Raw genomic sequence first — 25452 nt, 5'->3', positions numbered from 1 at the left:
TTTGGAACGAGTCTGTTGTCCCATGTCCAGTTCTAACTGTGGCTTCCTGACCTGCATACAGGTTTCTCAAGAGGCAGGTCAAGTGGTCTGGTATTCCCATTTCTTTCAAAATTTTCCACAGTTTGCTGTGATTCACAGTCAAAGGCTTTGGCATAGTCAATGAAGCAGAAATAGATGTTTTTCTGGAACTCTCTTGCTTTTTTGATGATCCAGAGAATGTAGGCAATTTGATCTCTGGTTCCTCTGTCTTTTCTAAAACCAGCTTGAACATCTGAATTTCACAGTTCATGTATTGCTGAAGCCTGGCTTGGAGAATTTTGAGCATTACTTTACTAGCATGTGAGATGAGTGCAATTGTGCGGTAGTTTGAGCATTCTTTGGGATTGCCTTTCTTTGGGAATGAACGAAAACTGAACTTTTCCATTCCTGTGGCCAATGCTGAGTTTTTCAAATTTGCTGGCATATTGAATACAGCACTTTCACAGCATCATCTTTCAGGATTTGAATTAGTGCAACTGGAATTCCATCACCTCCACTAGCTGTGTTTGTAGTGATGCTTCCTAAGGCCCATTTGACTTCACATTCCAGGATGTCTGACTCTAGATGAGTATGAGTGACCACACCATTGTGATTATCTGGGTCGTGAAGATCTTTTTTGTAGTGTTCTTCTGTGTATTCTTGCCACCTCTTCTTAATATCTTCTGCTTCTGTTAGGTCCATACCATTTCTGTCCTTTATTGAGCCCATATTTGCATGAAATATTCCCTTGGTATCTCTAATTTTCTTGCAGAAATCTCTAGTCTTTCCTATTCTATTGTTTTCCTCTATTTCTTTGCATTGGTTGCTGAGGAAGGCTTTCTTATCTCTCCTTGCTATTCTTTGGAACTATGCATTCAAATGGGCATACCTTTCCTTTTCTCCTTTGCTTTTTACCTCTTTTCTTTTCACAGCTATTTGTAAGGTCTCCTCAGGCAGCCATTTTGCTTTTTTACATTTCTTTTTCTTAGGGATGGGCTTAATTCTTGTCTCCTGTACAATGTTACAAACCTCCATCCGTAGTTCTTCAGGCACTCTGTCTATGACATCTAGTCACTTAAATCTATTTCTCACTTCCACTGTATAGGGATAAGGGATTTGATTTAGGTCATACATGAATGTTCTAGTGGTTTTCCCCACTTTCTTCAATTTAAGTCTGAATTTGGCAATAAGGAGTTCATTATGTGAGCCACAGTCAGTGCCCAGTCTTGTTTTTGCTGACTGTATAGGCCTTTTTCATCTTTGGCTGCAAAGAATATAATCAATCTGATTTTGGTGTTGACCATCTGGTGATGTCCATGTGTAGAGTCTTCTCTTGGGTTGTTGGAAGAGGCTGTTTGCTATGACCAGTGAGTTCTCTTGGCAAAACTCTATTAGCCTTTGCCCTGCTTCATTCTGTACTCCAAGGCCAAATTTGCCTGTTATTCTAGGTGTTTCTTGACTTTCTACTTTTGCATTCCAGTCCCCTATAATGAAAAGCACATCTTTTTTGGGGTGTTAGTTCTAGAAGGTCTTGTAGATATTCATAGAACCATTCATCTTCAGCTTCTTCAGCATTACTGGTTGGGCAATAGACTTGGATTACCGTGATATTGAATGGTTTGCCTTGGAAATGAACAGAGATCATTCTGTCATTTTTGAGATTGCATCCAAGTACTGCATTTTGGACTCTTTTGTTGACTATGATGGCTACTCCATTTCTCCTAAGGGATTCCTGCCCCCAGCAGTAGATATATTGGTCATCTGTGTTAAATTCACCCATTCCAATCATCTTAGTTCGCTGATTCCTAGAATCAGCAGTGCGGCAGCTGCGACGGCACAGGTGCAGCAGAGAGGAGCTACCCAACGTCCAAGGTTAGGAGCAGCAGTGGAGAGGAGCTACCCCAAAACAAGGTCAAGGGCAGCGGCTGAGAGGAGGTACCCCACATCCAAGGTCGGGGCTGTGGCCAAGAGGAGCTACTGCATTCAGGTGGGTATATCTTTCCTTTTCTCCTTTGCCTTTATCTTCTCTTCTTTCCTCAGCTATTTGTAAGGGCTCCTCAGAAAACCATTTTGCCTTGTTGCCTTTCTTTTTCTTAGAGATGGTTTTGATCACTGCCTACTGAACAATGTTGTGAACCTCCACCCATAGTTCTTTAGACACTCTGTCTATCAGATCTATTCCTTTGAAACTTTTGTTCATTCCACTGTATAATCATAAGGGATTTTATGTAGGTCATACCTGAATGGCATAGTGGTTTTCCCTACTTTCTTCCATTTAAGTATGAATTTTGCAATATGGAGCTCATAATCTGAGCCACATTAAGTTCTAGGTCTGGTTTTTGCTGACTGTATAGAGCTTTTCCATCTTTGGTTGCAAAGAATATAATCAGTCTGATTTGGTACTGACTTCTGGTGATGTCCATGTTTAGAATTGTCTCTTGTGTTGTTGTAAGAGGATGTTAGCTATGACCATTGTGTTCTCTTGGCAAAATTCTGTTATCCTTTTCCTTGCTTCATTTTGTACTCCAAGGCCAAACTTGTCTCATTCCAGGTATCTCTTGGCTTCCTACTTTTGCATTCCAGTCTCCTGTAATGAAAAGGACATCTTTTTGGGGTGTTAGTTCTAGAAGGTTTTGTCAGTCTTCATAGAACCATTCAGCTTCTTCACCATTTGTGGTTGTGGCATAGACTTGGTTTACTGTGATGTTAAATGGTTTGCCTTGGAAATGAACAGAGATTATTCTGTCATTTTTGAGATTGTGCTCAAGTACTGAGTTTTGGACTCTTGTTGATTATGAGAGCCTCTCCCATTAGGAAGCTTGCCCAAGCCTCTTATCCTCATCCATCAGAGGACAGAGAGAATGGAAACCACAGAAATCTAATCAAAATGATCACAAAAGTCACAGCCTTATATGAAATCATGAGCCATGTTGTGTAGTGTCACCAAAGACAGATGGGTCATGATGGAGAATTCTGGCAAAACATCATCCACTGGCCTGGCAAAGGGGAATGGAGAACTACTTCTGCATTCTTGCCTTAAAAATCCTATGAAATGGCTACTGGTGTTAAGTCACTTCAGTCATGTCCGACTCTGTACGACCCCACAGATGTCAGCCCACCAGGTTCTCCGGTCCCTGGGATTCTCCAGGCAAGAACACTGGAGTGGGTTGCCAGTTCCTTCTCCATATGAAATGGCAGTAAGATACAAAACTGAAAGATGAACTCCCAACATTGGTAGGTGTCCAATATGCCACTGGAGAAGCGTGGAGAAATGGCCCCAGAAAGAATAAATAGGCTGAGCCAAAGCAGAAATGAAGCCCTGTTGTGGATATGTTTGGTGGTGAAAGTATAATCCTATGCTGTACAAATAATAAACTTCTTGAATTATTTTCATATCCATGCTTTCTCAAAGTTATGAGTCTTTCCTTTGTTCTTTGCCCGGAAAATTGCCATATCTTTCTGCATTTGTCTACTGTGAACATGATTGTTCTTATTTATTTATCAGCAACGGAGATTATAGTATGTGACCATTAGAAGTCCTTATCAGACAGCAATTTTTCATAAAGAAAAATACAGTGTCTATCTTGTTAACTATTATATCCCCTAAAAAAGCACACTGAGTCTCCAAAATGTTTCCATGTTTTCTCTAAAAATATTTGCTGAATAAATGGTGAATGAAATAAACATCAGATTTCAAACTTATTTCTAGTGGTTGCTCATTAAAATATATGTGCTGTGTTTAGTTGTTCAGTCATGTTCAACTCTTTGCAACCCCATGGACTGTAACCCACCAGGCTCCTCTGTCCATGGGGATTCTCCAGGCAAGAAACTGGAGTGGGTTGCCATATCCTACTCCAGGGGATCTTCCTGACCCAGGAATTGAACCAAGGTCTCGTGCATGGCAGGTGGATTCTTTAACCAGCTGAGCTACAGAGAGGCTCTGTATTAGCATACATAATTTTGAATAAATATCAAGCAAACATATAACTAAATATGTATAGTTATATATAAACATCTGCTTTTTTATTTCCTGTTTTAAATTAATATATTTCCACAAAATTATATTAAATGCATATGACTTTCTTACTCATTCTAATAAAGTGAACATGTCTGTATGAGAGGGTTGTAAGTAATAGAGAAATGTCCATAAATCACCAAACAAAACAGCTGAAGAAAATATATTCAATGAATTTTAGCACTCATAGAATTTTTCAGAGCTGTTCATTTTATTGAGCTGTTATTACTTCTCATGATTATTCAATTAATAATTTTTCAATTTTAAGTAAATGATTGTATCTGTAAAATTGAATGCATTGTTCTCTTTCTTGATAATTCATGTTTACTTTGAAATTAATGTATTTTAACAAGTTCCTTGGTTTTATACCATGTATCAATTAGAATGTTTATTTCATAATTGTTCATCCCTTCATTCTTGAAGCATCATCCTCTCCTGGTTTTCTAAGAAAGAACCCCCAGTTTTGTTCCTAATAACGAGTCATTCTTTCTTATTCTCACTTCAATGCTTCCTCTGAATCTGCTCATAATGGTGATCCTGGACTGCTTTAATCATTCTTCATTTATCTCCCCAGACCTAAGATCCTCAATTTTATTTTCAAATTTTGTATCTCAGGATGCTCACATCTGTGTACTAAATTAATTGAATTCTTCTGCTATGTAGCTTCTAGATGGATTTAGGCAATGGGGAAAGATAGTAATTATATTTCATCACCATTCTCTTCCTGGTTTGAGACCACGTCTTCAGCAATTGCATTGTGCTTCCATTTCTACATCTTTGACCATCTGTTTCTTCCTCCATAGTTTCAGTTCTCACTAAGATAGCAGTAACATTATAAGAGATTAGTGAGATTCTCCGGCAAAGGAAGAAACCTGTAGATAACTAGGGTCAGAAAGGGAGCTATCAGGCGAGCAGAATCTATGGAGCTGAAGTTAGTCCTGTATGTAATGGGTGTCCAATCTCAGAAACCAAATGGGTACTTGCACTTAGATAGTGTTCACGGCCAGCTGGCCAGGAATGGCCAGCCCCAGCTCTCATAAAATCTGAACTATCTGCTATATTCTAATTAGCAAAAATAAATTGAGCATAGAGCAAATACCTGTTCTCAAAACACGACTGTTAAAGTCAAAATATATCAGGATGACTCGCCTTTTTAAAAAGATAACATTTAACAAATACATATTCAGCCTTCACAACAAATCTGTAGAATTTAGTTGCATTTTCAGTATTGTACATTTTCGAGTGTGTGGGCACGTGTGCTCACTCATATCCAACTCTTCGCTACCCCATGGACTGTAACCCACCAGGCTCCTCTGTCCACGGGACTTCGTACGCAAACATGTTGGAGCAGGTTGCCATTTCCTACTCCAGAGAATCTTCTCGACCCAAGGATGGAACCCGCGACTCTCAGAGTTTTAAAAAGTTCAGTAAGCCTGTGGATGCCATTTATTTTTTTTCAGTTATAATCAAATATTGAAATTAAAACTTCAATTAAGCATGTCATTAAGTTTATAATGGATAAAGTAAAATCTTTAATGCATTTGTTAAATTAATGCAAAGCTGAATCCAACATAACTGTTCCTCTTTAGTGCTTTACATTGGTACATATTACTACAGCATATACTTGGTTGAGGGGCTTCCCTGGTGGTTCAGTGGTAAAGAATCTGCCTACAAGGCAGGAGACTTGGGTTCAATACTTGGGTCAGGAAGATGCACAGGAGAAAGAAATTCCAACCCACTCCAGCATTCTTGCTTGGGAAATCCCATGGACAGAGGAACCTGGAAGGCCATGGTCCATTGGCTTAAAAAGAGTTGGACATAACTTAGCAACAAACAACAACAATCCTTGGTTGAATAGGTTTGTTAACATCTCACATCCTTGGACAATTAATTGATGAGTTTAAATTTATTGAAAATAGAAACTGAAAACTAGTATAATAATTGTATCAGTTGAGTAAATATTTATTTTTTGACATAAAATGACACTTTTGATTATAGTGGCTATAGATTATGAGCATTAACAATTTTTAAATATAATGATTTGGACCTTAACTTTAAGATTATCCATTGTACTATAAATTACAATTTTCATAAAATTATTAAAATGTTTTCTATATTTCTTGCTATTTTTTCCAAAAATTATCTCTTCTTCCTTAACATACTGCTGACATTCTCTGCCCCTGAGAAAAAAATAACCAATGATTCAATAGATCTCTTGCTTGAAGGCAGTGCTCAGTTTCTTGCACAAAATGGTACACAAGAATATTTTCTGACTAAAGTCGGGAATGTAGGTACGGTTATCTGTGTTTAGTGAAAATCTACAGGTTTTCACTGTCCGGGTGTGATATGCCATCACAGTTATTATCAATTCATGCTCTGACCTCAGTAACACTTAGCAAGCAGAAGTCTTTTATGACAAATAAAATCATTACTCTTCTTGTAATAGACTAGTCTCCTATGATGGTTTTCTAATTTGTGTGTCCTAGCAAATACTGTGAATTTTATTCTCTGTGTTCTCTGCATCTATCAGCTTTGACTTACATTTTGTGTGTTCCTCAGGATTCAGTACATTGTCAGCATATAACTTAAAGTTAAAAATAAAAAATTGATATTATGAATGAAAGTGAAAGTGTTAGTCACTCAGTCATGTCCAGCTCTTTGCAACTCCATGGACTGTATCTGGCCCACCAGGCTCCTCTGTCTGAGGAATTCTCCAGGCAAGAATACTGGAGTGGATTGCCATTCCCTTCTCCAGGGGATCTTCCCAGTCCAGGGATCTTCCCAGTCCAGGGATCAAACCCAGGTCTCCCGCACTGCAGGCAGATTCTTTACCTTCTGAGCCACCAGGGAAGCCTGATATTATGAATAGATAGACATAAAATTATTTGTGTACCTTTCTTAGGAATTTTTGAGGAAGAGAGTAGAGCCAGCTGGGAAAAGACAAAGAAAGAATGGAACATGCCCATGGTTAATGCTATTGTTGAATTCTAGGATTTATATCTATGTTAAGGTAGAGAGGAATGGGATTTTGGAAATAGGATGAAGATATGTTTAAGGTCTTTGTGGCTAGAATGAACAGAATTGCCCATGCAAGCCTTTAGCAAACTTAGAAAGATCTATTCTCTTTTTTTCTTCTTTCCTGTTTTACCAAATTTTCGACAAGAAAACAGACAACATTTTGTGGCCAAGAATACAGCTGTGGCCACACAGGCCAGCAGGAACCCGATCACGTCCAGAGAGTGGTACTGGTACCAGGTGAGGTCGTGGGCGGCTGGCCGCAGGTGTTTGGCTCCCTTGTGGCGCATGACGAACTCGATCCAGAAGACTGCTCGGTCCAGGGGCTTTACAGGCTGATCATGGTGAATCCTTTTTAACCGCATAGCATTCTCTTTATAACTGGTAGGCAAAAACATAGAAATTATAGAGTTTTGTTTTCATTTAAGGTAAGTAGAGTAATATTTCATAGCTTTTCTCCTAAAGCGTTCTCTCTACGGTCATGACTCTAATTTATACATCACAGTCTGTTAGGAAGACTCCTCCCTTTGGAGCTAAAAGAACTTTACACATACAATTTTCAATATTTAAAAAAAATTAAATGTATCCTATACTTAACAGTATACATAAGGTAGAAAGAATAATTAATTAAAAGTCTTACCCTGAAGATTCCTTTCCAAACACATTTCTCTCTCTTTTCCATGGAGGTAAAGACTGAATTCATGTTTGTTATTGCCACATAGTAGTTTTACCCTGTTTGCATTTAGTTTGCATTCTTTTGAACTTTAAATAAGAAATATCATCTTATATGTATTTTTAAGAAGTTGCTTTTCTTGCTCAATATCATATGTGAACTTTGTCAGTATTGATGGTTTATTTATGGTTTATTTTTTACTACTGTGTAGTATTGCATTAGATATATACACCATGATTTACTCAGCTCCCCTGTTGATAAGACAGTGAGTTATTTCAGTTTCTTTTTCTATTATAGACCATGTTGCTATGTACACTTGTGGCATGTTTAAGCTCACATAGCAAAGGCAAGAGTTTCTCTAGAAGTGGAATTTGACATTGTTCATGACTTGGATGTCACTGTGTGTGATAGTCGCTCAAGCGTGTCTGATTCTGCAACCCCATGGACTGTAGCCCACCAGGCTCCTCTGTCCATGGGATTCTCCAGGCCAAGAATACTGGAGTGAGTTGCCATTTCCTTCTCCAAGGCATCTTCCTTACCCAGGGATCGAACCCAGGTCTCCTGCATTGCAGGCAGATGCTTTACTGTCTAAGCTACTACTAGCTAATGCCAAATCATCTTCCAAGATTGTTACATCAATTTATACTTTTAAGAGAAGTTTCTGAGGATTTTAGTTGTTCCACATTCTGGTCAAAAGTTTTGCCACATTTATTAATTTCTTTATTTTTTCCAATCTGGTAAATATAAAATACTATCTCCTGGTTTTAACTTGACTTTATCTATTTATGCATAAGGTTTTAATGAACAGATGATTATTACCAATTCATATTTCCTTTTCTGCAAAATTCTTGTTCAAACTTTTCCTTATTTTTGTATCATATTTTTAATTTTTTCTGATTAGTTTTTAGGAGCAATTTTAATAATCTATATAGTAATCTTCTCTTCATTATCTGAGTATTAAAAATCTTCCAGTTAAGGAAAAAGGTAAGTATAGGATGCATGTCACATGCTATATGAACAAAAGCCACAGGTATGTTAAAAAAATGTTAATTCTTGCTGTGACATGAACTTTGCTGGTCACAAAGCGTGTTAAGAGTTATGAGGAGGGGAGTGGAAGAAATACACTCTTTACAGAATGTGGTAAAACACAAACGTATAAAAAGATGGAATAAGTCAGTCGTAAATGTATTGCTTCATTTTTCCAAGAAGGGATATTGGCCTTGTGTGAATTATAGTTTCCAAATTACTCCAGATCAAGATTGTAAATAACTCTATACTGAGAGAAAATACCCACTAGGAAGTCCATAAGCAGATTGTCCAGTAAAAGATCTAAGAATTTATGTAATCACCAACATTATTTATTTTGAGAAAGCACTACAAGAATATTTGAAATCTTGGTTTTGTTTTATAATTTGAGCCAATAGCTTCAGCAGCTTGGGAGAGGAAATAATAAAATGGTTCCCATATAATGTTGCAGTTGTTATTTACATTTGAAAATACACTAGTTTAAAATGCATGAAACATTGGACACTTTTGAGTATCACAGGTAAAATAATTTAAGATAATCCTTTAAAAGTGGTAGTACTGTGGGGCAACTAGTACTGCAGTTGCCTGCAGACCACGACCACTGAGTCTGTGAGAGGCAGTGAAGACCCAGTACAGCCAAACACACACACACACGCACACAAAATAAAATAAAAGCAGTAGTACTCACGAAGGCTCATTAATGACTGTTCTCAAGGCATTGAGCAAATCCGCACTTGTCATTGTGTTTATATTCACTTCCACAGCCGCCCCTTTGGCCTTCATGTGAGCAATGTTGTCAGGCTGATCAGCAAACATTGGGACTCCCACCATAGGCACCCCATGATAGATAGCCTCATAGATCCCATTGGTTCCACCATGAGTGATAAACGCTTTTGCTTTGGGATGACCTAGATTGGAGATTAGATGAGATGTGGGTAAGGATTTCATGATACATGAAACATTAACAGAATTTCAGAAAGACATGGGGTCAAAACTCTTGGATAACTCAATGAAAAAGGCAATATTTTCTATGAAAGCTGAGAATACTCAGCTCAAAAATTGGCAAAATGAATCCCCTTTGCATTGTCTGGAAAGACTTATTGAAGAGGTAATAGCTGAAATGAGATTGAAATTTGAAGAATGATGAGAGTCTTAAATGAAGATCCCCTTTTGAGAATCAGAGGAAGTATCAATCTATAAACATAATGACCAATTCTTTAATTATATGTGCTTCAAAAGTGCAAGTAAAATGTGGAAATTTAAACAGTTAACTTGCTTATTGAATTTCCTTGTTCTTACCAAGAAGATCATTCTGTGGTATCCAATCATAGAGCCGGGTATTGGCTCCTAACGTGGAAGGCTTCTTTCCTTTGTATCTCCACAAAACCTGTGGAAGACAGTGCTTTAATTGTGAAGTAAAACAAACAAATCAGAAAAATTAAGGCATTTTAAGGCTATAGAGTTATTTAGAAATTGTATAGTCCATACCAATTTTTTGATTGTTTCTTTGTTTTGCTATTTGAAAGCCTGTGCTGAGGTGTTATATGAAGTAAACAGAAGTTTATAAAAGGTTCAAACATTGGACATGCTCATGTATATCTTTTATAGCAGTTAACTTTAACTTAAAAATCATAAACAAAAAATAATGTGAAGAAAGTTTTTGAAGAAAAAGTCTGTCCCAAAATCTGAAAACAGCAAATACCACTTGATGTTCTGAAAGGATAAATTAAAATTATAATTTGTAAGTTTTATTTTTTTAATTTAAGAGAACTAGATCATGTTCTAAGTAAATTTTTTTGATATTCAAGATATATCATACTTTAAATCTATAACCATTGTTTTCAAATATTTTATTGCTGACATGAATGCATATTACTTTCTTCTGTGTAAGAATATAATTGAATAGAAAGGGTCATGGGCATAATGCTCCTCCATATTTCTTTGTATTTTAACAGGAATTGCTAAATGAGAGAAAAGCACAGCTTGATTTCCTCCCCGATGAGCTCCAGGGCATGACAGTAATATTCCACAGCTTCAGATATTCCCTGCTTTCTTGGAATCAACTCTGTACCTCAGTTCTCAAATTGGGACAAGTGCAAACATTCTTCACTTTCATCATCTGCTTTAGTTATTTATGATTATGATAAAGGTTGCATGGTAGTTGATCAAGAAGGATTTTATTCTAAGCAAAGTTGTAGCTGTCTGTGCCTGAGAGAGGCTGAGGATCCAGTGAAAAATCTGCCGGTGGAAACCAGCAGCTCTTTTCTAAAGACAGGATGCATGCATGTGCACTAAGTTACTTCTTTCTTGTCAAACTTTGTATGATCCTGTGGACCATAGCCTGTCAGGCTCCTCTGTCCATGGGATTCGCCAGACAAGAATACTGGAGTGGGTTGACACGACATCCTCCAGAAGATCTCAACCCAGGAAGCAAACTTGCATCTCTTATGACTCCTGCATTGGCAGGTGGGTTCTTTACCACTAGCTCCACCTGAGATGCCCCCAGAGACAGGACATAGGTGATTTTTTTCAGGTAGCCTAAAAGGCTGACTCTTGTTCCCCAGGCTAAGGCTCCAAGGACATCCCAGGCAGGAAAGTGGACATGAATAGGCATCACTAGTGCCATCAGCACTGAGACATTGACTTATTGAGTGACCTAACATCCCAGGCTGAAGGGGTGAAGGGTGCTCGAGTCCTTCTCCAAATTCTGAGTTCTGGGCATCTTGCTCTTCCCTCAGTGGATGGCAGGTGGCACGAAAACCTGCCCGTTCTTCTGGGCATAGCTGTAAGCTAAGTTGCTTCAGTCGTGTCTGACTCTGTGTGACGCTAAGAACTGTAGCCTGCCAGGCTCCTCTGTCCACGGGATTCCCCAGGCAATAATATTGGAGTGTGTCACTGTGTCCTCCTCCAGGAGACCTTCCAGACCTAGGGATCGAACCCGTGTCTGTCTCCTGCATTGGCAGGCACGTGGGTTCTTTACCACTAGCACCACTTGGTAGGAAGCATTTATGGGCAACTTCCCCACATACTTGGACTGCCCTGGTGGCTCAGAGGGTAAAGAATCTGCCTGCAATGTGGGAGATCCGGGTTCGGGAAGATCCCCTAGAGAAGGAAATGGAAACCCTCTCCAGTATCCTTGCCTGGAGAATCCCATGGATGGAGGAGCCTGGTAGGTTACAGCCCACAGGGTTGCAAAGAGTAGGACACGACTGAGCGACTTCACTTTCACCATATACTTTTCCCCACATACTTTTCCCCTACTTTCTATGATAGTTGAGAGGAACATATCAATACAAAAGAGGTAGTTTGATAACACTGAGATAAAGTAAAACTAATTGCCAATAGGTTGGCCTCATGACAAGTAAATTTACATCGTAATCATGTTTGTTTTAATGCATTTTAACCCTCATGTTCTTCCTAAACTAGTCCTGTTTATTTTCTATTACTTCACCCGCAGTCTCACTTCCAAAACCTCTTAATAGACTATTAGTGCAAGCCCTTTTCAAAAAGGTAAAGGCAAATGGTTAAAGGCAATTAGTTTTACTTTAACTCAATGTTTGCAAACTACTTCTTCTGTATTGATATGTTCCTTTCAACTATCACAGGAAGTCTGCTTTTTGGATGATGATTTGTTGTCTTCCTTCCCTCCCTTCCATCCTTCTTTCCTCTCCTTCTTTCTTTTTCTTTCCTTTTTTCTCTTTCTTTCCCTCTCTGTCTTTCTTCCTCTCTCTCTCTCTCTCTCTCCTTTTCTCTTTCTCTCTTTTTTGTTTCTGAGTGGAGATGAGATAGAGGATTTGTTTATACTCTAATATTTAATGAAGTATCTTGCTAGGATGCTAGCCACTTGTTACATAATTATTTTTCTTTTGGGAACTCTGTATGAAAAAGTTCAGATTAAATGTTAACTGGTGGCAACCTCTTTAACAGAACAGTCTAAACTAAAAAATATAGAGTTTTAACAGGGCTAATTAGTACACTTACAGAGTTTTATGTACTTTAACATAAAAATATAAAGAGATGATGCTTCATGAATGAGAGTATATAAAGAGTAGAAATCTAGAATAAACAAAATTAAAGTTAGTTGAATATCATAAAGCAGAAAATATATGCTGACATCAACATTAGGATTTTTAACTGTAGATAGGATTAACTGTAGATTTTAACTGTAGATTAGGATTTTTAACATGTAGGATTTTCACTGTAGAAAATTCAATTTAGAAAGATTAGGCTTCTATTTCTAAACCAGTTACACCTTGAGTTCTACTAGAGCCTAGAAATATGAAGAATATTCTAGAATGTGATGCCCGCTATTCTATGTGTAACCTCTCTTTTCCTGAACCTTCAAACTGACATATCTGAAAACTTTAGGAAAGAGACAGTGCTAGTGGTAAGACTTCAAAAAGTACAATTTTATTAGAGGAAGTTGGGAAGGAGAATGAGGAGTTAGTGTTCAATGGGGACGGAGTTTCAGTTTAAGAAGGTGAAACATCCAGGAGATGGATGATGGCAGCAGTTGCATAACAATGTGCATATACTTAGTGCCACTGAACTGTAGCTAAATGTGGTTAAAATAGTATGTTTTCTATTATGTGAACTTTACCACAATGAAAAAAAGACATTTAAAACAACAGATGTAAAGCATTTAGCATGGTGCAAGGCATATAGGATATTAAGAAGAGGTGGCAAGAATACACAGAAGAACTGTACAAAAAAGATCTTCATGACCCAGATAATCACGATGGTGTGATCACTCACCTAGAGCCATACACCTGGAAATGTGAAGTCAAGCAGGCCTTAGGAAGCATCACTACAAACAAAGCTAGTGGATGTGATGGAATTCCAGTTGAGCTATTTCAAATCCTAAAAGATGATGCTGTGAAAGTGCTGCACTCAATATGCCAGCAAATTTGGAAAACTCAGCAGTGGCCACAGGAATGGAAAAGGTCAGTTTTCATTCTAATCCCAAAGTAATTCAATGCCAAAGAATGCTCAAACTACCTCACAATTGCACTCATCTCACACTCTAGTAAAGTAATGCTCAAAATTCTCCAAGCCAGGCTTCAGCACTACATGAACTGTGAACTTCCAGATGTTCAAGCTGGTTTTAGAAAAGGCAGAGGAACCAGAGATCAAATATCCAACATCTGTTGGATTATCAAAAAAGCAAGAGAATTCCAGAAAAACATCTATTTCTGCTTTATTGACTATACCAAAGCCTTTGACTGTGTGGATCACAAAAAACTCTGAAAAATTCTGAAAGAGATGGGCATACCAGACCACTTGACCTGACTCTTGAGAAATCTGTATGTAGATCAGGAAGCAACAGTTAGAACGGGACATGGAAAAACAGACTGGTTCCAAATAGGGAAAGGAGTATGTCAAGGCTGTATATTGTCACCCTGCTTATTTAGCTTATATACAGAGTACATCTTGCGAAATGCTGGGCTGGATAAAGCACAGGCTGGAATCAAGATTGCTGGGAGAAATATCAATAACCTCAGATATGCAGATGACACCACCCTTATGGTAAAAGGCAAAGAAGAACTAAAGAGCCTCTTGATGAAAGTGAAAGAAGAGACTGAAAAATTTGGCTTAAAACTCAGCATTCTGAAAACTAAGATCATAGCATGGCATCTGGTCCCATCTGTTCATGGCAAATAGATGGAATGGAATCAGTGACAGACTTTTATTTCTTTGGGCTCCAAAATCACTGCAGGTGGTGACTGTAGCCATGAAATCAGAAGACACTTGCTCCTTGGAAGAAAAGCTATGACCAACCTAGACAACATATTAAAAAGCAGAGACATTACTTTGCAAGCAAAGGTCTGTCTAGTCAAAGCTATGGTTTTTCCAGTAGTCGTGTATGGATGTGAGAGTTGGACTATAAAGAAAGCTAAGTGCCGAAGAATTGATGCTTTTGAACTGTGGTGATGGAAAAGACTCTTGAAAATCCCATGGACTTGAAGGAAACCCAACCAGTCTATCTTAAAGGAAATCAGCCCTGAATATTCATTTGGAAGGACTGAAGCTAAAGCTGAAACTCCAATACTTTGACTACCTGATGCAAAGAGCTGACTCACTAGAAAAGACCCTGATGCTGGGAAAGAGTGAAGGCAGGAGGAGTAGGGGACGACAGATGATGAGTTGGTTGGATGGCATCACCGACTCAATGGACATTACTTTGAGTAAACTCCAGGAGTTGGTGATGGACAGGGAGGAGGTTTGGCATGCTGTAGACCATGGGGTCACAAGGAGTTGGACATGACTGAGCAACTGAACTGAAATGAAGGCAATAGGATACATGTGCCAACTGACTGAGGTATAGCTGTCTAAATAAATGAGTGCATATCTAGACAGCCAGTTTCATCTGTCTGGGCCACTCTCCCATTAGTCTGTATGTTGATCTAGCCTTTTTATTTGGCTGTATGCTCCTTGAAGATGGGACTGTACTTTCTGGGCTTTTTCCCCATTACTAAGGTGACTTGGTTCTCAGATCTTTCAAGGAAGCTTTCCTGTCCTTTTTGAAAGACCATGGTTGGGATGGTGTATTCATTTTTTGGAGTAGCAGAATAACAGAGAGGTTAAGGCTATGTTCCCTGGAGTCCAACAGACATAATACTACCATATACTAATTGTGTGGCCCTCAGCAGATTATTTCACCCCTATAAGCCTCAGTTTCCTGGGATGTGTACGTGACCAGCGGAAACCACTACCTCATAATGGGCAATCTAATAATTAAATAAGATTATGTGTATAAAAGATGTAGCAGAGTATCTGGCATTTAATAAATGCTGGTAAATGTTAACTGATATGGAAAAATTACTAGAATCTTATCATTTCATCTCTATGTCATTGAAAATAAATGACTTCATGAAAAGATATATTTTTATAGTAATGTGAAGGTTCAGTAAGAAAGTGGTTAAGTGTATCCCAAATACATTTGAATCTTTCGAGACATTTTTCCTTAAAGGTGGTGTCAGTTTTGTTCAAGGAAGGATGAGTTACAACTTTTATCTGGAAAGAATACTAATAGCCATGCACTCTCTACAATTGCAAAGTGACTCTGCTCACCAGGATTGGAGTTTATACTAACCTTTTGTGGAATCTGGGCAAGAGCTGAGGCAATACGATTGGCTTTTTCTTCTGTGAGATTTTTGACCATTGACCCCAGAGAAAATACCACAATACCATCTTCACCTGAACTTTGAACAAATTCTTCCATTTCCTGCAGGGATAAGATTATATTTTATTGCAATTATTAATTCAATGGGCATGAGTTTGGGCAAACTCTGGGAGACAGTGAAGGACAGAGAAGCTGCAATCCATGGGATTGCAGAGTCAGATGTGACCGAACAACTGAACACATCAACAAAATTATATTTATTACATAAGTGCCAATTACTGGGGGGAAAAGGCTCTCTTACACTTATAAATTAGAAGATTCAAGAGATGTGTGAGGGACATTGTTAGACTGATTCTGTCTTCTGCCATATAGAACCATCTAGCCTTGTTAGAAGGAAATGTATTTCTGAAATGATGGGCTAAATATACAATGGGTAATTACACAATAAAAACATGAAAACATGAAACCAAACCATTATACAAAATGAATAGGTGATAAAAGGCAGATGTTCTCATGGTGCATGGAACTATTACTCCCAAAGTTTAATTTTATGAGCCAACAGACCTGTCTGCAAACTTGTAAAAATATTCTTTGGAAGAAAGCCCAAAGAAGGATTCTGAATTAGGCTTTTAAAAATTTTAGCATCCCAGTTTACAGTCAATACCTTTTGAATAACTTTATCTAGCTTCCTGTTAGGTATTTAGGATATTTTCCTCATGTTTATTATCTCCCTGTTTAATAGGGTTAAAAGGACTTTAAACAATTGCTATACATAGTAATATATTTGAAAAAAAAGATAATGTAGTAAAAACCAGTTACAATCATCATAACACTTATGAGACAGGGCTTCTGTCTCACAAGAGTGTGACACTGACTACGTGCCCAAAATGTGGGTCTTAGAACAGAAGTAAATTATACATTTCTCTGCAAATAAACTTCTCTTGATTATCACTTGCATGTTAAGTTGCTCCAGTCATGTCCAACTCTTTGGAAATTCATGGACTGGAGCCCATCATGGTGCCATTTCATCCTCCAGGGAAACTTCCTGATCTGGGGATCAAACTCACATATCTTACCCAGTCTCCTGCATTGGCAGGTGGGTACTTTACCTCTCGCGCCACCTGGGAAGTTGTGCAAATTGGGGACAGCAAAGTCTGGGATTGAGGTCTTCCTCATTATCTATGTGAATGTCACCTTCTAGAGATGTGTCATCTCTTTGTAACTATCTGTGGTTATCCTGCAATCACTGGTGTTTCTCAGTTAAAGGCTAGTAAAATTATCAAGGAAAGGACAATGCCATAAACAAAAGCAGGTCACTCTTTTTAGCTCGGTTAAAGTTAAGAGAATATCTGATGTCCTAGGAATTGGTGTTTTATCTTTATGATTCATCTCCCTACATAGACAGTGATTGAATACAAAAAAAAATCACACACACACACACAGACATAGACACACATACCTGTGTATAAGAATTATACACTTATTTGTTTGATTTGGTTTCTTAGTTTAATTTCACTGCTTTTCTATTTTGTGTGTCCAGTGATTGGCATAATTCTTTCATGAGAATGATAAGCCATGATTGGAATTCATGTTGCTGAAATGTCTATATTAATAACTGGGTTTTGGAATGGAATACATTTCCCCTCTTATGAAACATGTCTGAGCTATTTTTCTGAAATCATCTGCATGAGAAAAGTGGGAGTGGAATGATAAACATAATGATGTGGCAAGTGAGCCATGGAATATGTCATGCATCCTTCTGTACCTTTATTTATTTTAGATATTGGTTTCTTATCTCCAGTAATAACACTCAGTGGAGCTTGTCTTTAGCTATAACCTATTGGTATGAAATGCATATTAGCAATCCGGAAGTGAAATTTTAAACTTCAATATCCATCTTCCTCTAAAGTGAAATCAAGAACTCTTATGGGAACATCATTTAACCTGCCCTCTTGTACAAAGAGTATGCTCATTTACCTATAACACAAACAAATAAATATCTGTCTCTTCACTGCCTGTTGATGAATATAGTTAAGTAAAATATCCTTACTTTGTTTACCTACTATTCTCTTTTTATGCTTCTAAATATTGCTTTCTTCTAATATTTCTGGCAGTCCTTATTTATTCTTGATAACATTGGAATATGGGTGCATGATTTTCTTTTTTACTCCAAAAAAATTCCTGATATCACAGTCATAAAGAGCTAATTCAGCATTTTGGTTTCTCAGTTATGATTTCTAATTTACATTAATGACTCCCAAGTTTATTTCCAGTGCTCTCAGCTGAGACTGAAATCTTGTACTAACCAGATGATTTTTAGAAATTTTCACCTGAAAATCCCTTTGCCTTCTTAAAGTGAATTTGAAATTGAATGTATCATTGTCATCTCAAAAAAGTTTTTTCAAGCAATTCTTTCCTGGCTCAGTAAAGTCTACTGCTTTCCAAGAAGCCCTGTCTAGTTCCATGTCTTCCATCAACACTTAGCTTTTATGAAAGCATCTTTATCTCTCAAATGACCATAGTAAATGTCCCTATTTATAACTGCATCATGCTTCTCAGGAAGACAGCAGCAGTCTCCTTAATAATAGCCAAGGTTCTAGCTTCCTGTTTTTCAATCCAGTGTCTACACTATGGATGCACTGATATTTTTAACATGCCACTTGGAAGATTTCATCCTTCTGATTAACTATTCAAGTCAAAAAAGGTAACATTATTCATAAGAGACTTCTCCTATGATTTTGAAAATAGATTCGAAGTAGAAAACTGAAGCAATTCAGCAGCAAGCATATCTCTGTCATAGATACTGCAAGCTTTAAAAGAAAATTAGGATATTATATAAAGTACAAAAGAGCTTTCCACTGTATTAGACCTACCTTAGGTAATGGTTTGGCTGGCTTACAATGCAGTCCACCTACAAACTCAAAATTTGGTAAGTATGGACGAGGAAATTCAAAATCCCAGTATGTCCTGATGAGCCAAATCTCTGCTTTACCCATGGTCTCACATAGCGTAGTGGGTCTTCCTGGAGAAAATGAAGGAAGTAGACTTGAACTTATTAGCATACATATTTGCTGGGAAAAAATTGCACCACTGATTTTCTGATGTTCTATGAAGGGACTCTTGATTACTTATCACATTTAGATGTTAAAAGGAAATGAAATTTAAAGTATTAATGAAAGATGGAGGAAGAAAAGGAAGGAAGAAAAGAAAGAAGATAGAAAGGTAGAGGAAGGATGGGAAGTGGGAGGGAGGGAGAAAGAATGTTTAGGTAGGAAAAGAACAGTAGTATGTAAAATAAAACAAACTCAATAAAATCAAATAAAAATACAATTCTTTGACAAAAATAAGTTCTTTCAGGAAATTAATTCAATCAAAAATTTTAACCACAACTCCAAGTACTGATGTATTCCATACAAATGGTTTCTCTCCAATTAAATGGCCCATGGCAGATTGCTACTGCTGCTGCTGCTAAGTCACTTCAGTTGTGTCCGACTCTGTGTGACCCCATAGGCAGCAGCCCACCAGGCTCCCCCATCTCTGGGATTTTCCAGGCAAGAGTACTGGAGTGGGATGCCATTGCCTTATCCGCATGGCAGATTAGCTGCATCCTATTAACACAAAGGACCTCCCTGACGACTCAACAGTAAAGAATCCACTGGCAATAGTAGAGATGTGGGTTTGATCCCTGAGTCTGGAAGATCCCCTGGAGAAGGAAATGGCAACCCATTGCAATATTCTTGCCTGGGAAATCCCATGGACAGAGAAGTCTGGGAGGCTACAGTCCACGGGGTCACAAGAGTCAGACATGACTTAGCAACTAAACCACCATAAACACCAAATCAGCTCTCAGGGGTTTTCTAATTTCCAATCAGGACCATCTTTCTACCTTTCGGCTTGTTACAGTTTCGGGTTCACTCACATTGTTGAAGAATCCCACCAGTATCAATTTACCTTGTCTTGCTGAGTCAAATCTCATCCCTTCATTGATTTGCTATTATTTTCTCCATAGGAAATCCCTGAGTAACTTAAACCTAATATAACCCCCTTTGGAATGCAGATTACACATGCATGGATTACTAGTATCACACATTTGAGTGTCACCTTGAAATAATGTTTTATGAAAAGGATATATTCTATATATTCATTTTAGGAGATTTGTAAAGAACAAATATTTGCAAATTACTCAATCATTTGTATACACAAAAAATATGTGTTGCATCTAAGTAAAGAAAAATTAAGACTACAATGTTCCTTTCTTAAAGATTCTATTCAGAAATGGTGCTTTTATGTACTCCCGGTTGAATATCCTTTTTGAAGAATTGTTACTATCTTGTAGTATTTGGATATATGTCAGAAGTTTTATGTGCACTTGTGTGCTCACTTGCTCAGCTGAAGTTATATAGGCAATGATTAACTTGATAATAAAAAAGCCATTTCCAAGGAAACTTAGCTTGAAATTGCCAAAGACTGGATGAGAACAAAACACCACAGTTTCTCCACAAACATGCTTTTGTTTTTTAGATGTGTTGCTCCATGTGTGTGACATCCTGTCTTGATTACTAAGTCCTTAGGAGAAATCATAGTGCAAAATATTTTTGAAAGACATAGCTTAAAGTATTTTAGTACACTAAAGTATACTTAGTACTTTAGTAAAGTACTTAGTAAAGTACTTTAGTACTTAGTAAAATACTTAGTACTTTAGTATACTTAGTATACTAAAATTCTTTATTTGAAGCAGTTATGCACGGTATGAAATACATATCAACACAAGAACAAAATTGTGCTAAAGTATGAAAAAGTTGTAAATTTCGTAAGACATTCTAAATATTAGGCTGAGGACCTGTAAAACAAAAATATGGAATTAAACTTTACCATCAATCTTTTTTTCTGTTATTATTTTGTTACACAAAATGAGTTATAAACACAATATAAAATTTACAAATAATTGATCAATGGCCACTAAATTTGAATTACCATGGAAATATTGTTGCTGTTTGAATCTATTATTTTAATCCTTCATGATGAGTCTACTGAGATACCTTTTAGTTTCAGAGAATTCTTAGAGGGAGCCTGAATGTATGACAAAATGCTCCATTGTAGATGAGACAGATTGAGGTATTCAGCAGAGGACAGGTACCAATCTCTCAGTGGTAACTCATGCAAGCAATAGATATTAATCCAGAGACAACCTTACTAGGCTTCCTAGACGATTTATTTCTTTTAAAGACATGCTAGAAAACTAACATGTATGATTTCTGTATCACAGTCTATGAATTAATACTTTATTTTTTAGAGCAATTTTGGATGATAGAAAAATTGAGGGAAAAGTGGAGATATTTCCCATATATGCTTGTCTTCACATCTGCATAGACTATCCCATTATCAACATCTCCAACGGAATGGCACATTTGTTACAGTTGATGAACTCACACTGAAACATTATAATCACCAAAGTTCATGGTTTACATAATAATTAACACTGAGTATAGATTGGGTGATCTTAGACAAATAATAAAGACATGTATCAATCAATATGGTATCATACAGAGTATTTTCACTCTTCCCAAATTCTTTTGTGCTCTGCGTATTAATCCCTCACTTTTATCCCACACCCTGGAAACCATTGATCTTTTGTTGTCTCCATAGTTTTGCCTTTACAGAATGTCAGTACATAGACTTCTCAGCCTGGAATTTTTCCTTAATAATATGCACAAAGGTGCTCCCATGGTTTGATGCTTTTCGGGGACTTGATAACTCATTTTTTAGAGCTGAATAATATTCCTTCTTTAGATCTACCACAGTTTATTCATTCACTACTTGGTTTCTTCCAAGTTTGGGAAGTTAGGAATGAAATTTCTATAAATATCTATAACATGCACATTTTGTGTAAACATAAATTCTCAATTCCTTTGAGTAAACACCAAGATGTGTGATAGTATGTAAGAATTGATTTACTTTTGTAAGAAACCACCAAGTGTTTCCCAAGTGACTGCACCATTTTATATCCCACTAGCAATAAGAAGAGATTCATAAAATATGCAGATTAGAATTATAAAGTCTTGCTGAAACCCTTTATGGAAAATAAATAGAGCTATTATGTTCATTGATAGGAAAATCAAAATTCACAAAGTTGTTCATTCTCTCCAAATTTATCTACAGATTCCTTGCTCATGCTTGCATGCTCAGTCACTTCAGTCATGAAGTGAATCTATGGACTGTAGCCAGCCAGGCCCTTTTGTCCATGGAATTCTCCAGGCAAGAATACTGGAGCGAGTGTCCATGCCCTCCTCCAAGGGATCTTCCCAGCTCAGAGATAGAACCCCTGTCTCCTGCATCTCCTGCATTTCAGAAGAATTCTTTACCCACTGATTCATTGTGATTCCTTGTATTTCTCACTAAATCTCAAAATCCCAAGATTCATGAAACTTAACTTTTTTTTTTTAGAATTTCATATTTAATTTTAGAAATCTATTTAGAAGAGCAAAGGGCTAAGAATAATCAAGGTATCCTGGAAGAGATACTAGGAGAGAGGCTGTTATCCTTCCAGATATTTTGAACAGGATGAACAAATAAGATATCCATCATGTACCCCCATCCGCCCCTAACAATGATTTGGCATTTATTCACAGACATATGTGTCTTGTGGGAGCCCTGAGATTCAGACAGGAGATTGTGAAATCTAGGTACAGTCCAAGACAGACAATGACCTTTTGAGAGGTGAGGCTTGCAACCAGATGACTGATCCAGAGAGTGGGTTCCAGGCTGCAGACATGGCAAAAAGTTCTGTACCGCTGAGAACTCAGTGGTAGTATGGTTCTCTCTGGCTCTGTTACTAACATCATATGACAAGGAAACCAAGAGGAGCCATGCCCACTCCATGTTGAATAATAAACATCCAGACTTCTGTCCCAGCTATAGACCTTGAAGTGGCCCACAACTGGCTCAAACCCTGTGGGATCCCCAGAGGCAAGTTGGACAAACTTGGTCAGACTGTGGATTCTGAGAAGGCCCTGTAACTGGGCTGTTTCCTGTCCAAGCCACAGTCCTCAAGTAGCCTGGCAGAGCAAACCAGGCAGGAAGCACTCTTGTCTGCATCTCAGGGTCCTGAAAGTTTCCTGTACTGAACTCCAGTCTCCTCATGACCAGTCTGCCAACAGCCCTGAGGGTTCAGGGACACAGAGGGAATCACTCTAATCTGCAACCTAGAGATTCTGTAAAGATTCCAGACTTGGTTTCAGCCCCTTCTAGCCACCATCTGAGAGCTGTCACAGTAACATGCAGACTAAGCAATAGACACTCAAAAGCGGTGTCCCCAGAGATGCTGAAGAGTTCCCTACTTAGCTGCAACCCCATCACAGCTACAGTCCATTTGCAGACCTGCTGCTCAGGCATCCAGTAGGAGACACTTCTGTCTGTGTTCTCAGAGGTCCTGAAAGGGCCCTACACTCAGTTCCAGCCCCTTCTAGCTACAGTTCATAAGTCTACTTTTGGATGAGTGGATAGAGAGAATGTAGTATGTACATACAATGGAGTATTACTCAGCAATGAAAAAGAGTTAAATGTTCCCATTTGTGACAAAATGAATGAAACTTATGCTAAGTGAAATATCAGATAGAGAAAAAAATAATGTATGATGTCACTGAAATGTGGAGTCTTTTTTTTTTTTTTGAAATGTGGAGTTTTAAAGAAAAAAAAGCCACCTCAAAGAAGAGAGGAGATTGGTGGTTTTCAAAAACAGGTAGGAATGAGGTAATTTAGGGAGATGTTGATCAGAGGGTACAAACTTTCAGTTATGAGGTGAATAAGTTCTGGGGATCTAATATTCAGTATGATGACTAATAGTATGGTTAACAATACAATATTATATACTCAAAAGTTCCTAAGAGAGTAGATATTAAATGTTCTTACCACAAAAAAAGTAAGTAAATATGTGAGGTTATTATTATGGTGAAAACTTTTCTACACTTCTCTGTATAGCAAGTTGTCATGCTGTGCACTTTAAACTTTCACAATGTTATATGTCAATTACCTCTTTTTTTTTTTTTTGGCCATGCCGTATATCAGGTGGGGACTGAATTCATCAACCAGAGAAGGAACCCATACTCCCTGCAGTGGAAGCATGGAGTCTTAATCACAGGACCCCCAGGGAAGTCCAGTTATGTCTTAATAAAGCTAGAAACAAGAACAAATATAGAAGAAATAAAATATCATAATGAATCAAAGAAAAACCACTTAAGTAGTGAAAATTCTTAATGATACAGGAAGCATTGCAGATAAGTAGGAAAAAGAAAAAGCTTTGAATAAATTATAATGGTACAACTCTGTATCCCTGGGCAATAGTAGGAAGAAAAAAGAGAGAGAAGAGGGGTAGAGAAGGAAGGAGACAGGGGAGAAGGAGGAAGAAGGAAGAGCAAAGGAAGAAAGGTAAAAAAAAGAGAAATTGAACCCAAAATACAGAAAAATAAATTACTTAGTAGATTAAAATCTTCAAAAGCAAAACCATGATCTCTTTGAGGACAATATAAAAGGAAATCTTTATGCTTTTAGAGTAAGAAAGGATTTGCTCAAGTGTTTAAAAAAAGAAAATGGCTAATTATTTTACTTCATTAGGTTTAAAACCCAAAGGTCTTCTTATGATATTTAAGAGAATGAGAAGTGCATCATAAACTGCCAAAGTCTCTACAGTACATGAAACTAACAAAGGCTTATCTAGACTATAAAAAGAATTTATTGAAACAACAATGAAGACACAAGAAACCCTTTAGAAAAAAATGGACTAACAACAAGAGAAGGATATTCATGGAAAAGAAACAAAAATAGCCCATAAAATATGAAAAGTTACTCAAGCCAGTAATAATGAAGGAAATCTAAATGAAACCTAAGAAAGTATTTCAGATCTATCACTTTGACAAAGCTCAGAAAAATCATTTCTTTGGGGGATTATAAAATTATAACATGTTGACAGTTGCTGAACTTTGTAAACCTGATAAATATCATTGCACGTGTGTGAATTTTATGGTATGTCAATTACTCCTCATTGATTAATAAAACTCATTCAATAATATGCTGCCTAAAGATGTGGTATGATGAGAAATAAAATACTGTGTTGGTTAAGGTAAAAATTTGTATAGTCTTGGTTAAAGTATAATTTTTTTAACAAAAGTCTGAGACTACCTAGTAGTGGAAAATACAGATAAAGATTTAAACATAGATATATGGTTTCTATCGTGTTGGCATGTTTGCTTCTACAACAGAGGGCATACACAAGAATGTTCATAATAGCAGTATTATATAATAAATTATAAATAGTTGTGTGTGTGCTAAGTCTCTTCAGTTGTGTCTAACTCTGCAAACCTATGGACAATAGCCACCAGGCTCCTCTGGCATGGGATCCTCCAGGCAAGAAAACTGCAGTGAGTTGCTACGCTCTCCTCCAGGGGATCTTCCCAACCCAAGGATTGAATGTCTCTTATGTCTCCTGCTTGGCAGGCAGATTCTTTACCACTAACGCCACCTGGGAAACCCAAGTAGCTAGTTGTTGATACACAAAATATCAGGTATACAACAGAATACTATCTATAG

The 25452-nt window shown here is 37.5% G+C and overlaps 1 protein-coding gene across 5 annotated transcripts in view; it reads right to left on the bottom strand.

Moving 5' to 3' along the window:
• Nucleotides 1-4222: 4222 nt before the first annotated feature.
• LOC110150323 (UDP-glucuronosyltransferase 2A1) overlaps nucleotides 4223-25452 on the bottom strand; it is a 51893-nt gene continuing 30663 nt past the window's right edge. For 3 of the 5 annotated variants that reach the window (XM_020913250.2, XM_070458320.1, XM_020913249.2), the window contains 5 exons: nucleotides 18744-18892; nucleotides 15841-15972; nucleotides 10047-10134; nucleotides 9436-9655; nucleotides 4223-7429 (listed from right to left, as the gene is read on the bottom strand). In XM_020913250.2, coding sequence (XP_020768909.2) covers nucleotides 7150-7429; nucleotides 9436-9655; nucleotides 10047-10134; nucleotides 15841-15972; nucleotides 18744-18892 — 869 coding nt within the window. In that variant the 3' untranslated portion in view covers nucleotides 4223-7149. The remainder of the gene's footprint in view (nucleotides 7430-9435; nucleotides 9656-10046; nucleotides 10135-15840; nucleotides 15973-18743; nucleotides 18893-25452) is intronic. The other 2 variants (XM_020913251.2, XM_020913247.2) reach the window with 1 other exon arrangement.

This window comes from Odocoileus virginianus, chromosome 29 (genome assembly GCF_023699985.2).
Source record: "Odocoileus virginianus isolate 20LAN1187 ecotype Illinois chromosome 29, Ovbor_1.2, whole genome shotgun sequence".
Lineage (NCBI taxonomy): Eukaryota > Metazoa > Chordata > Mammalia > Artiodactyla > Cervidae > Odocoileus > Odocoileus virginianus.
Note: the sequence above shows the minus strand (reverse complement) of the source record. Positions and strands in the feature narration are given on the sequence as shown.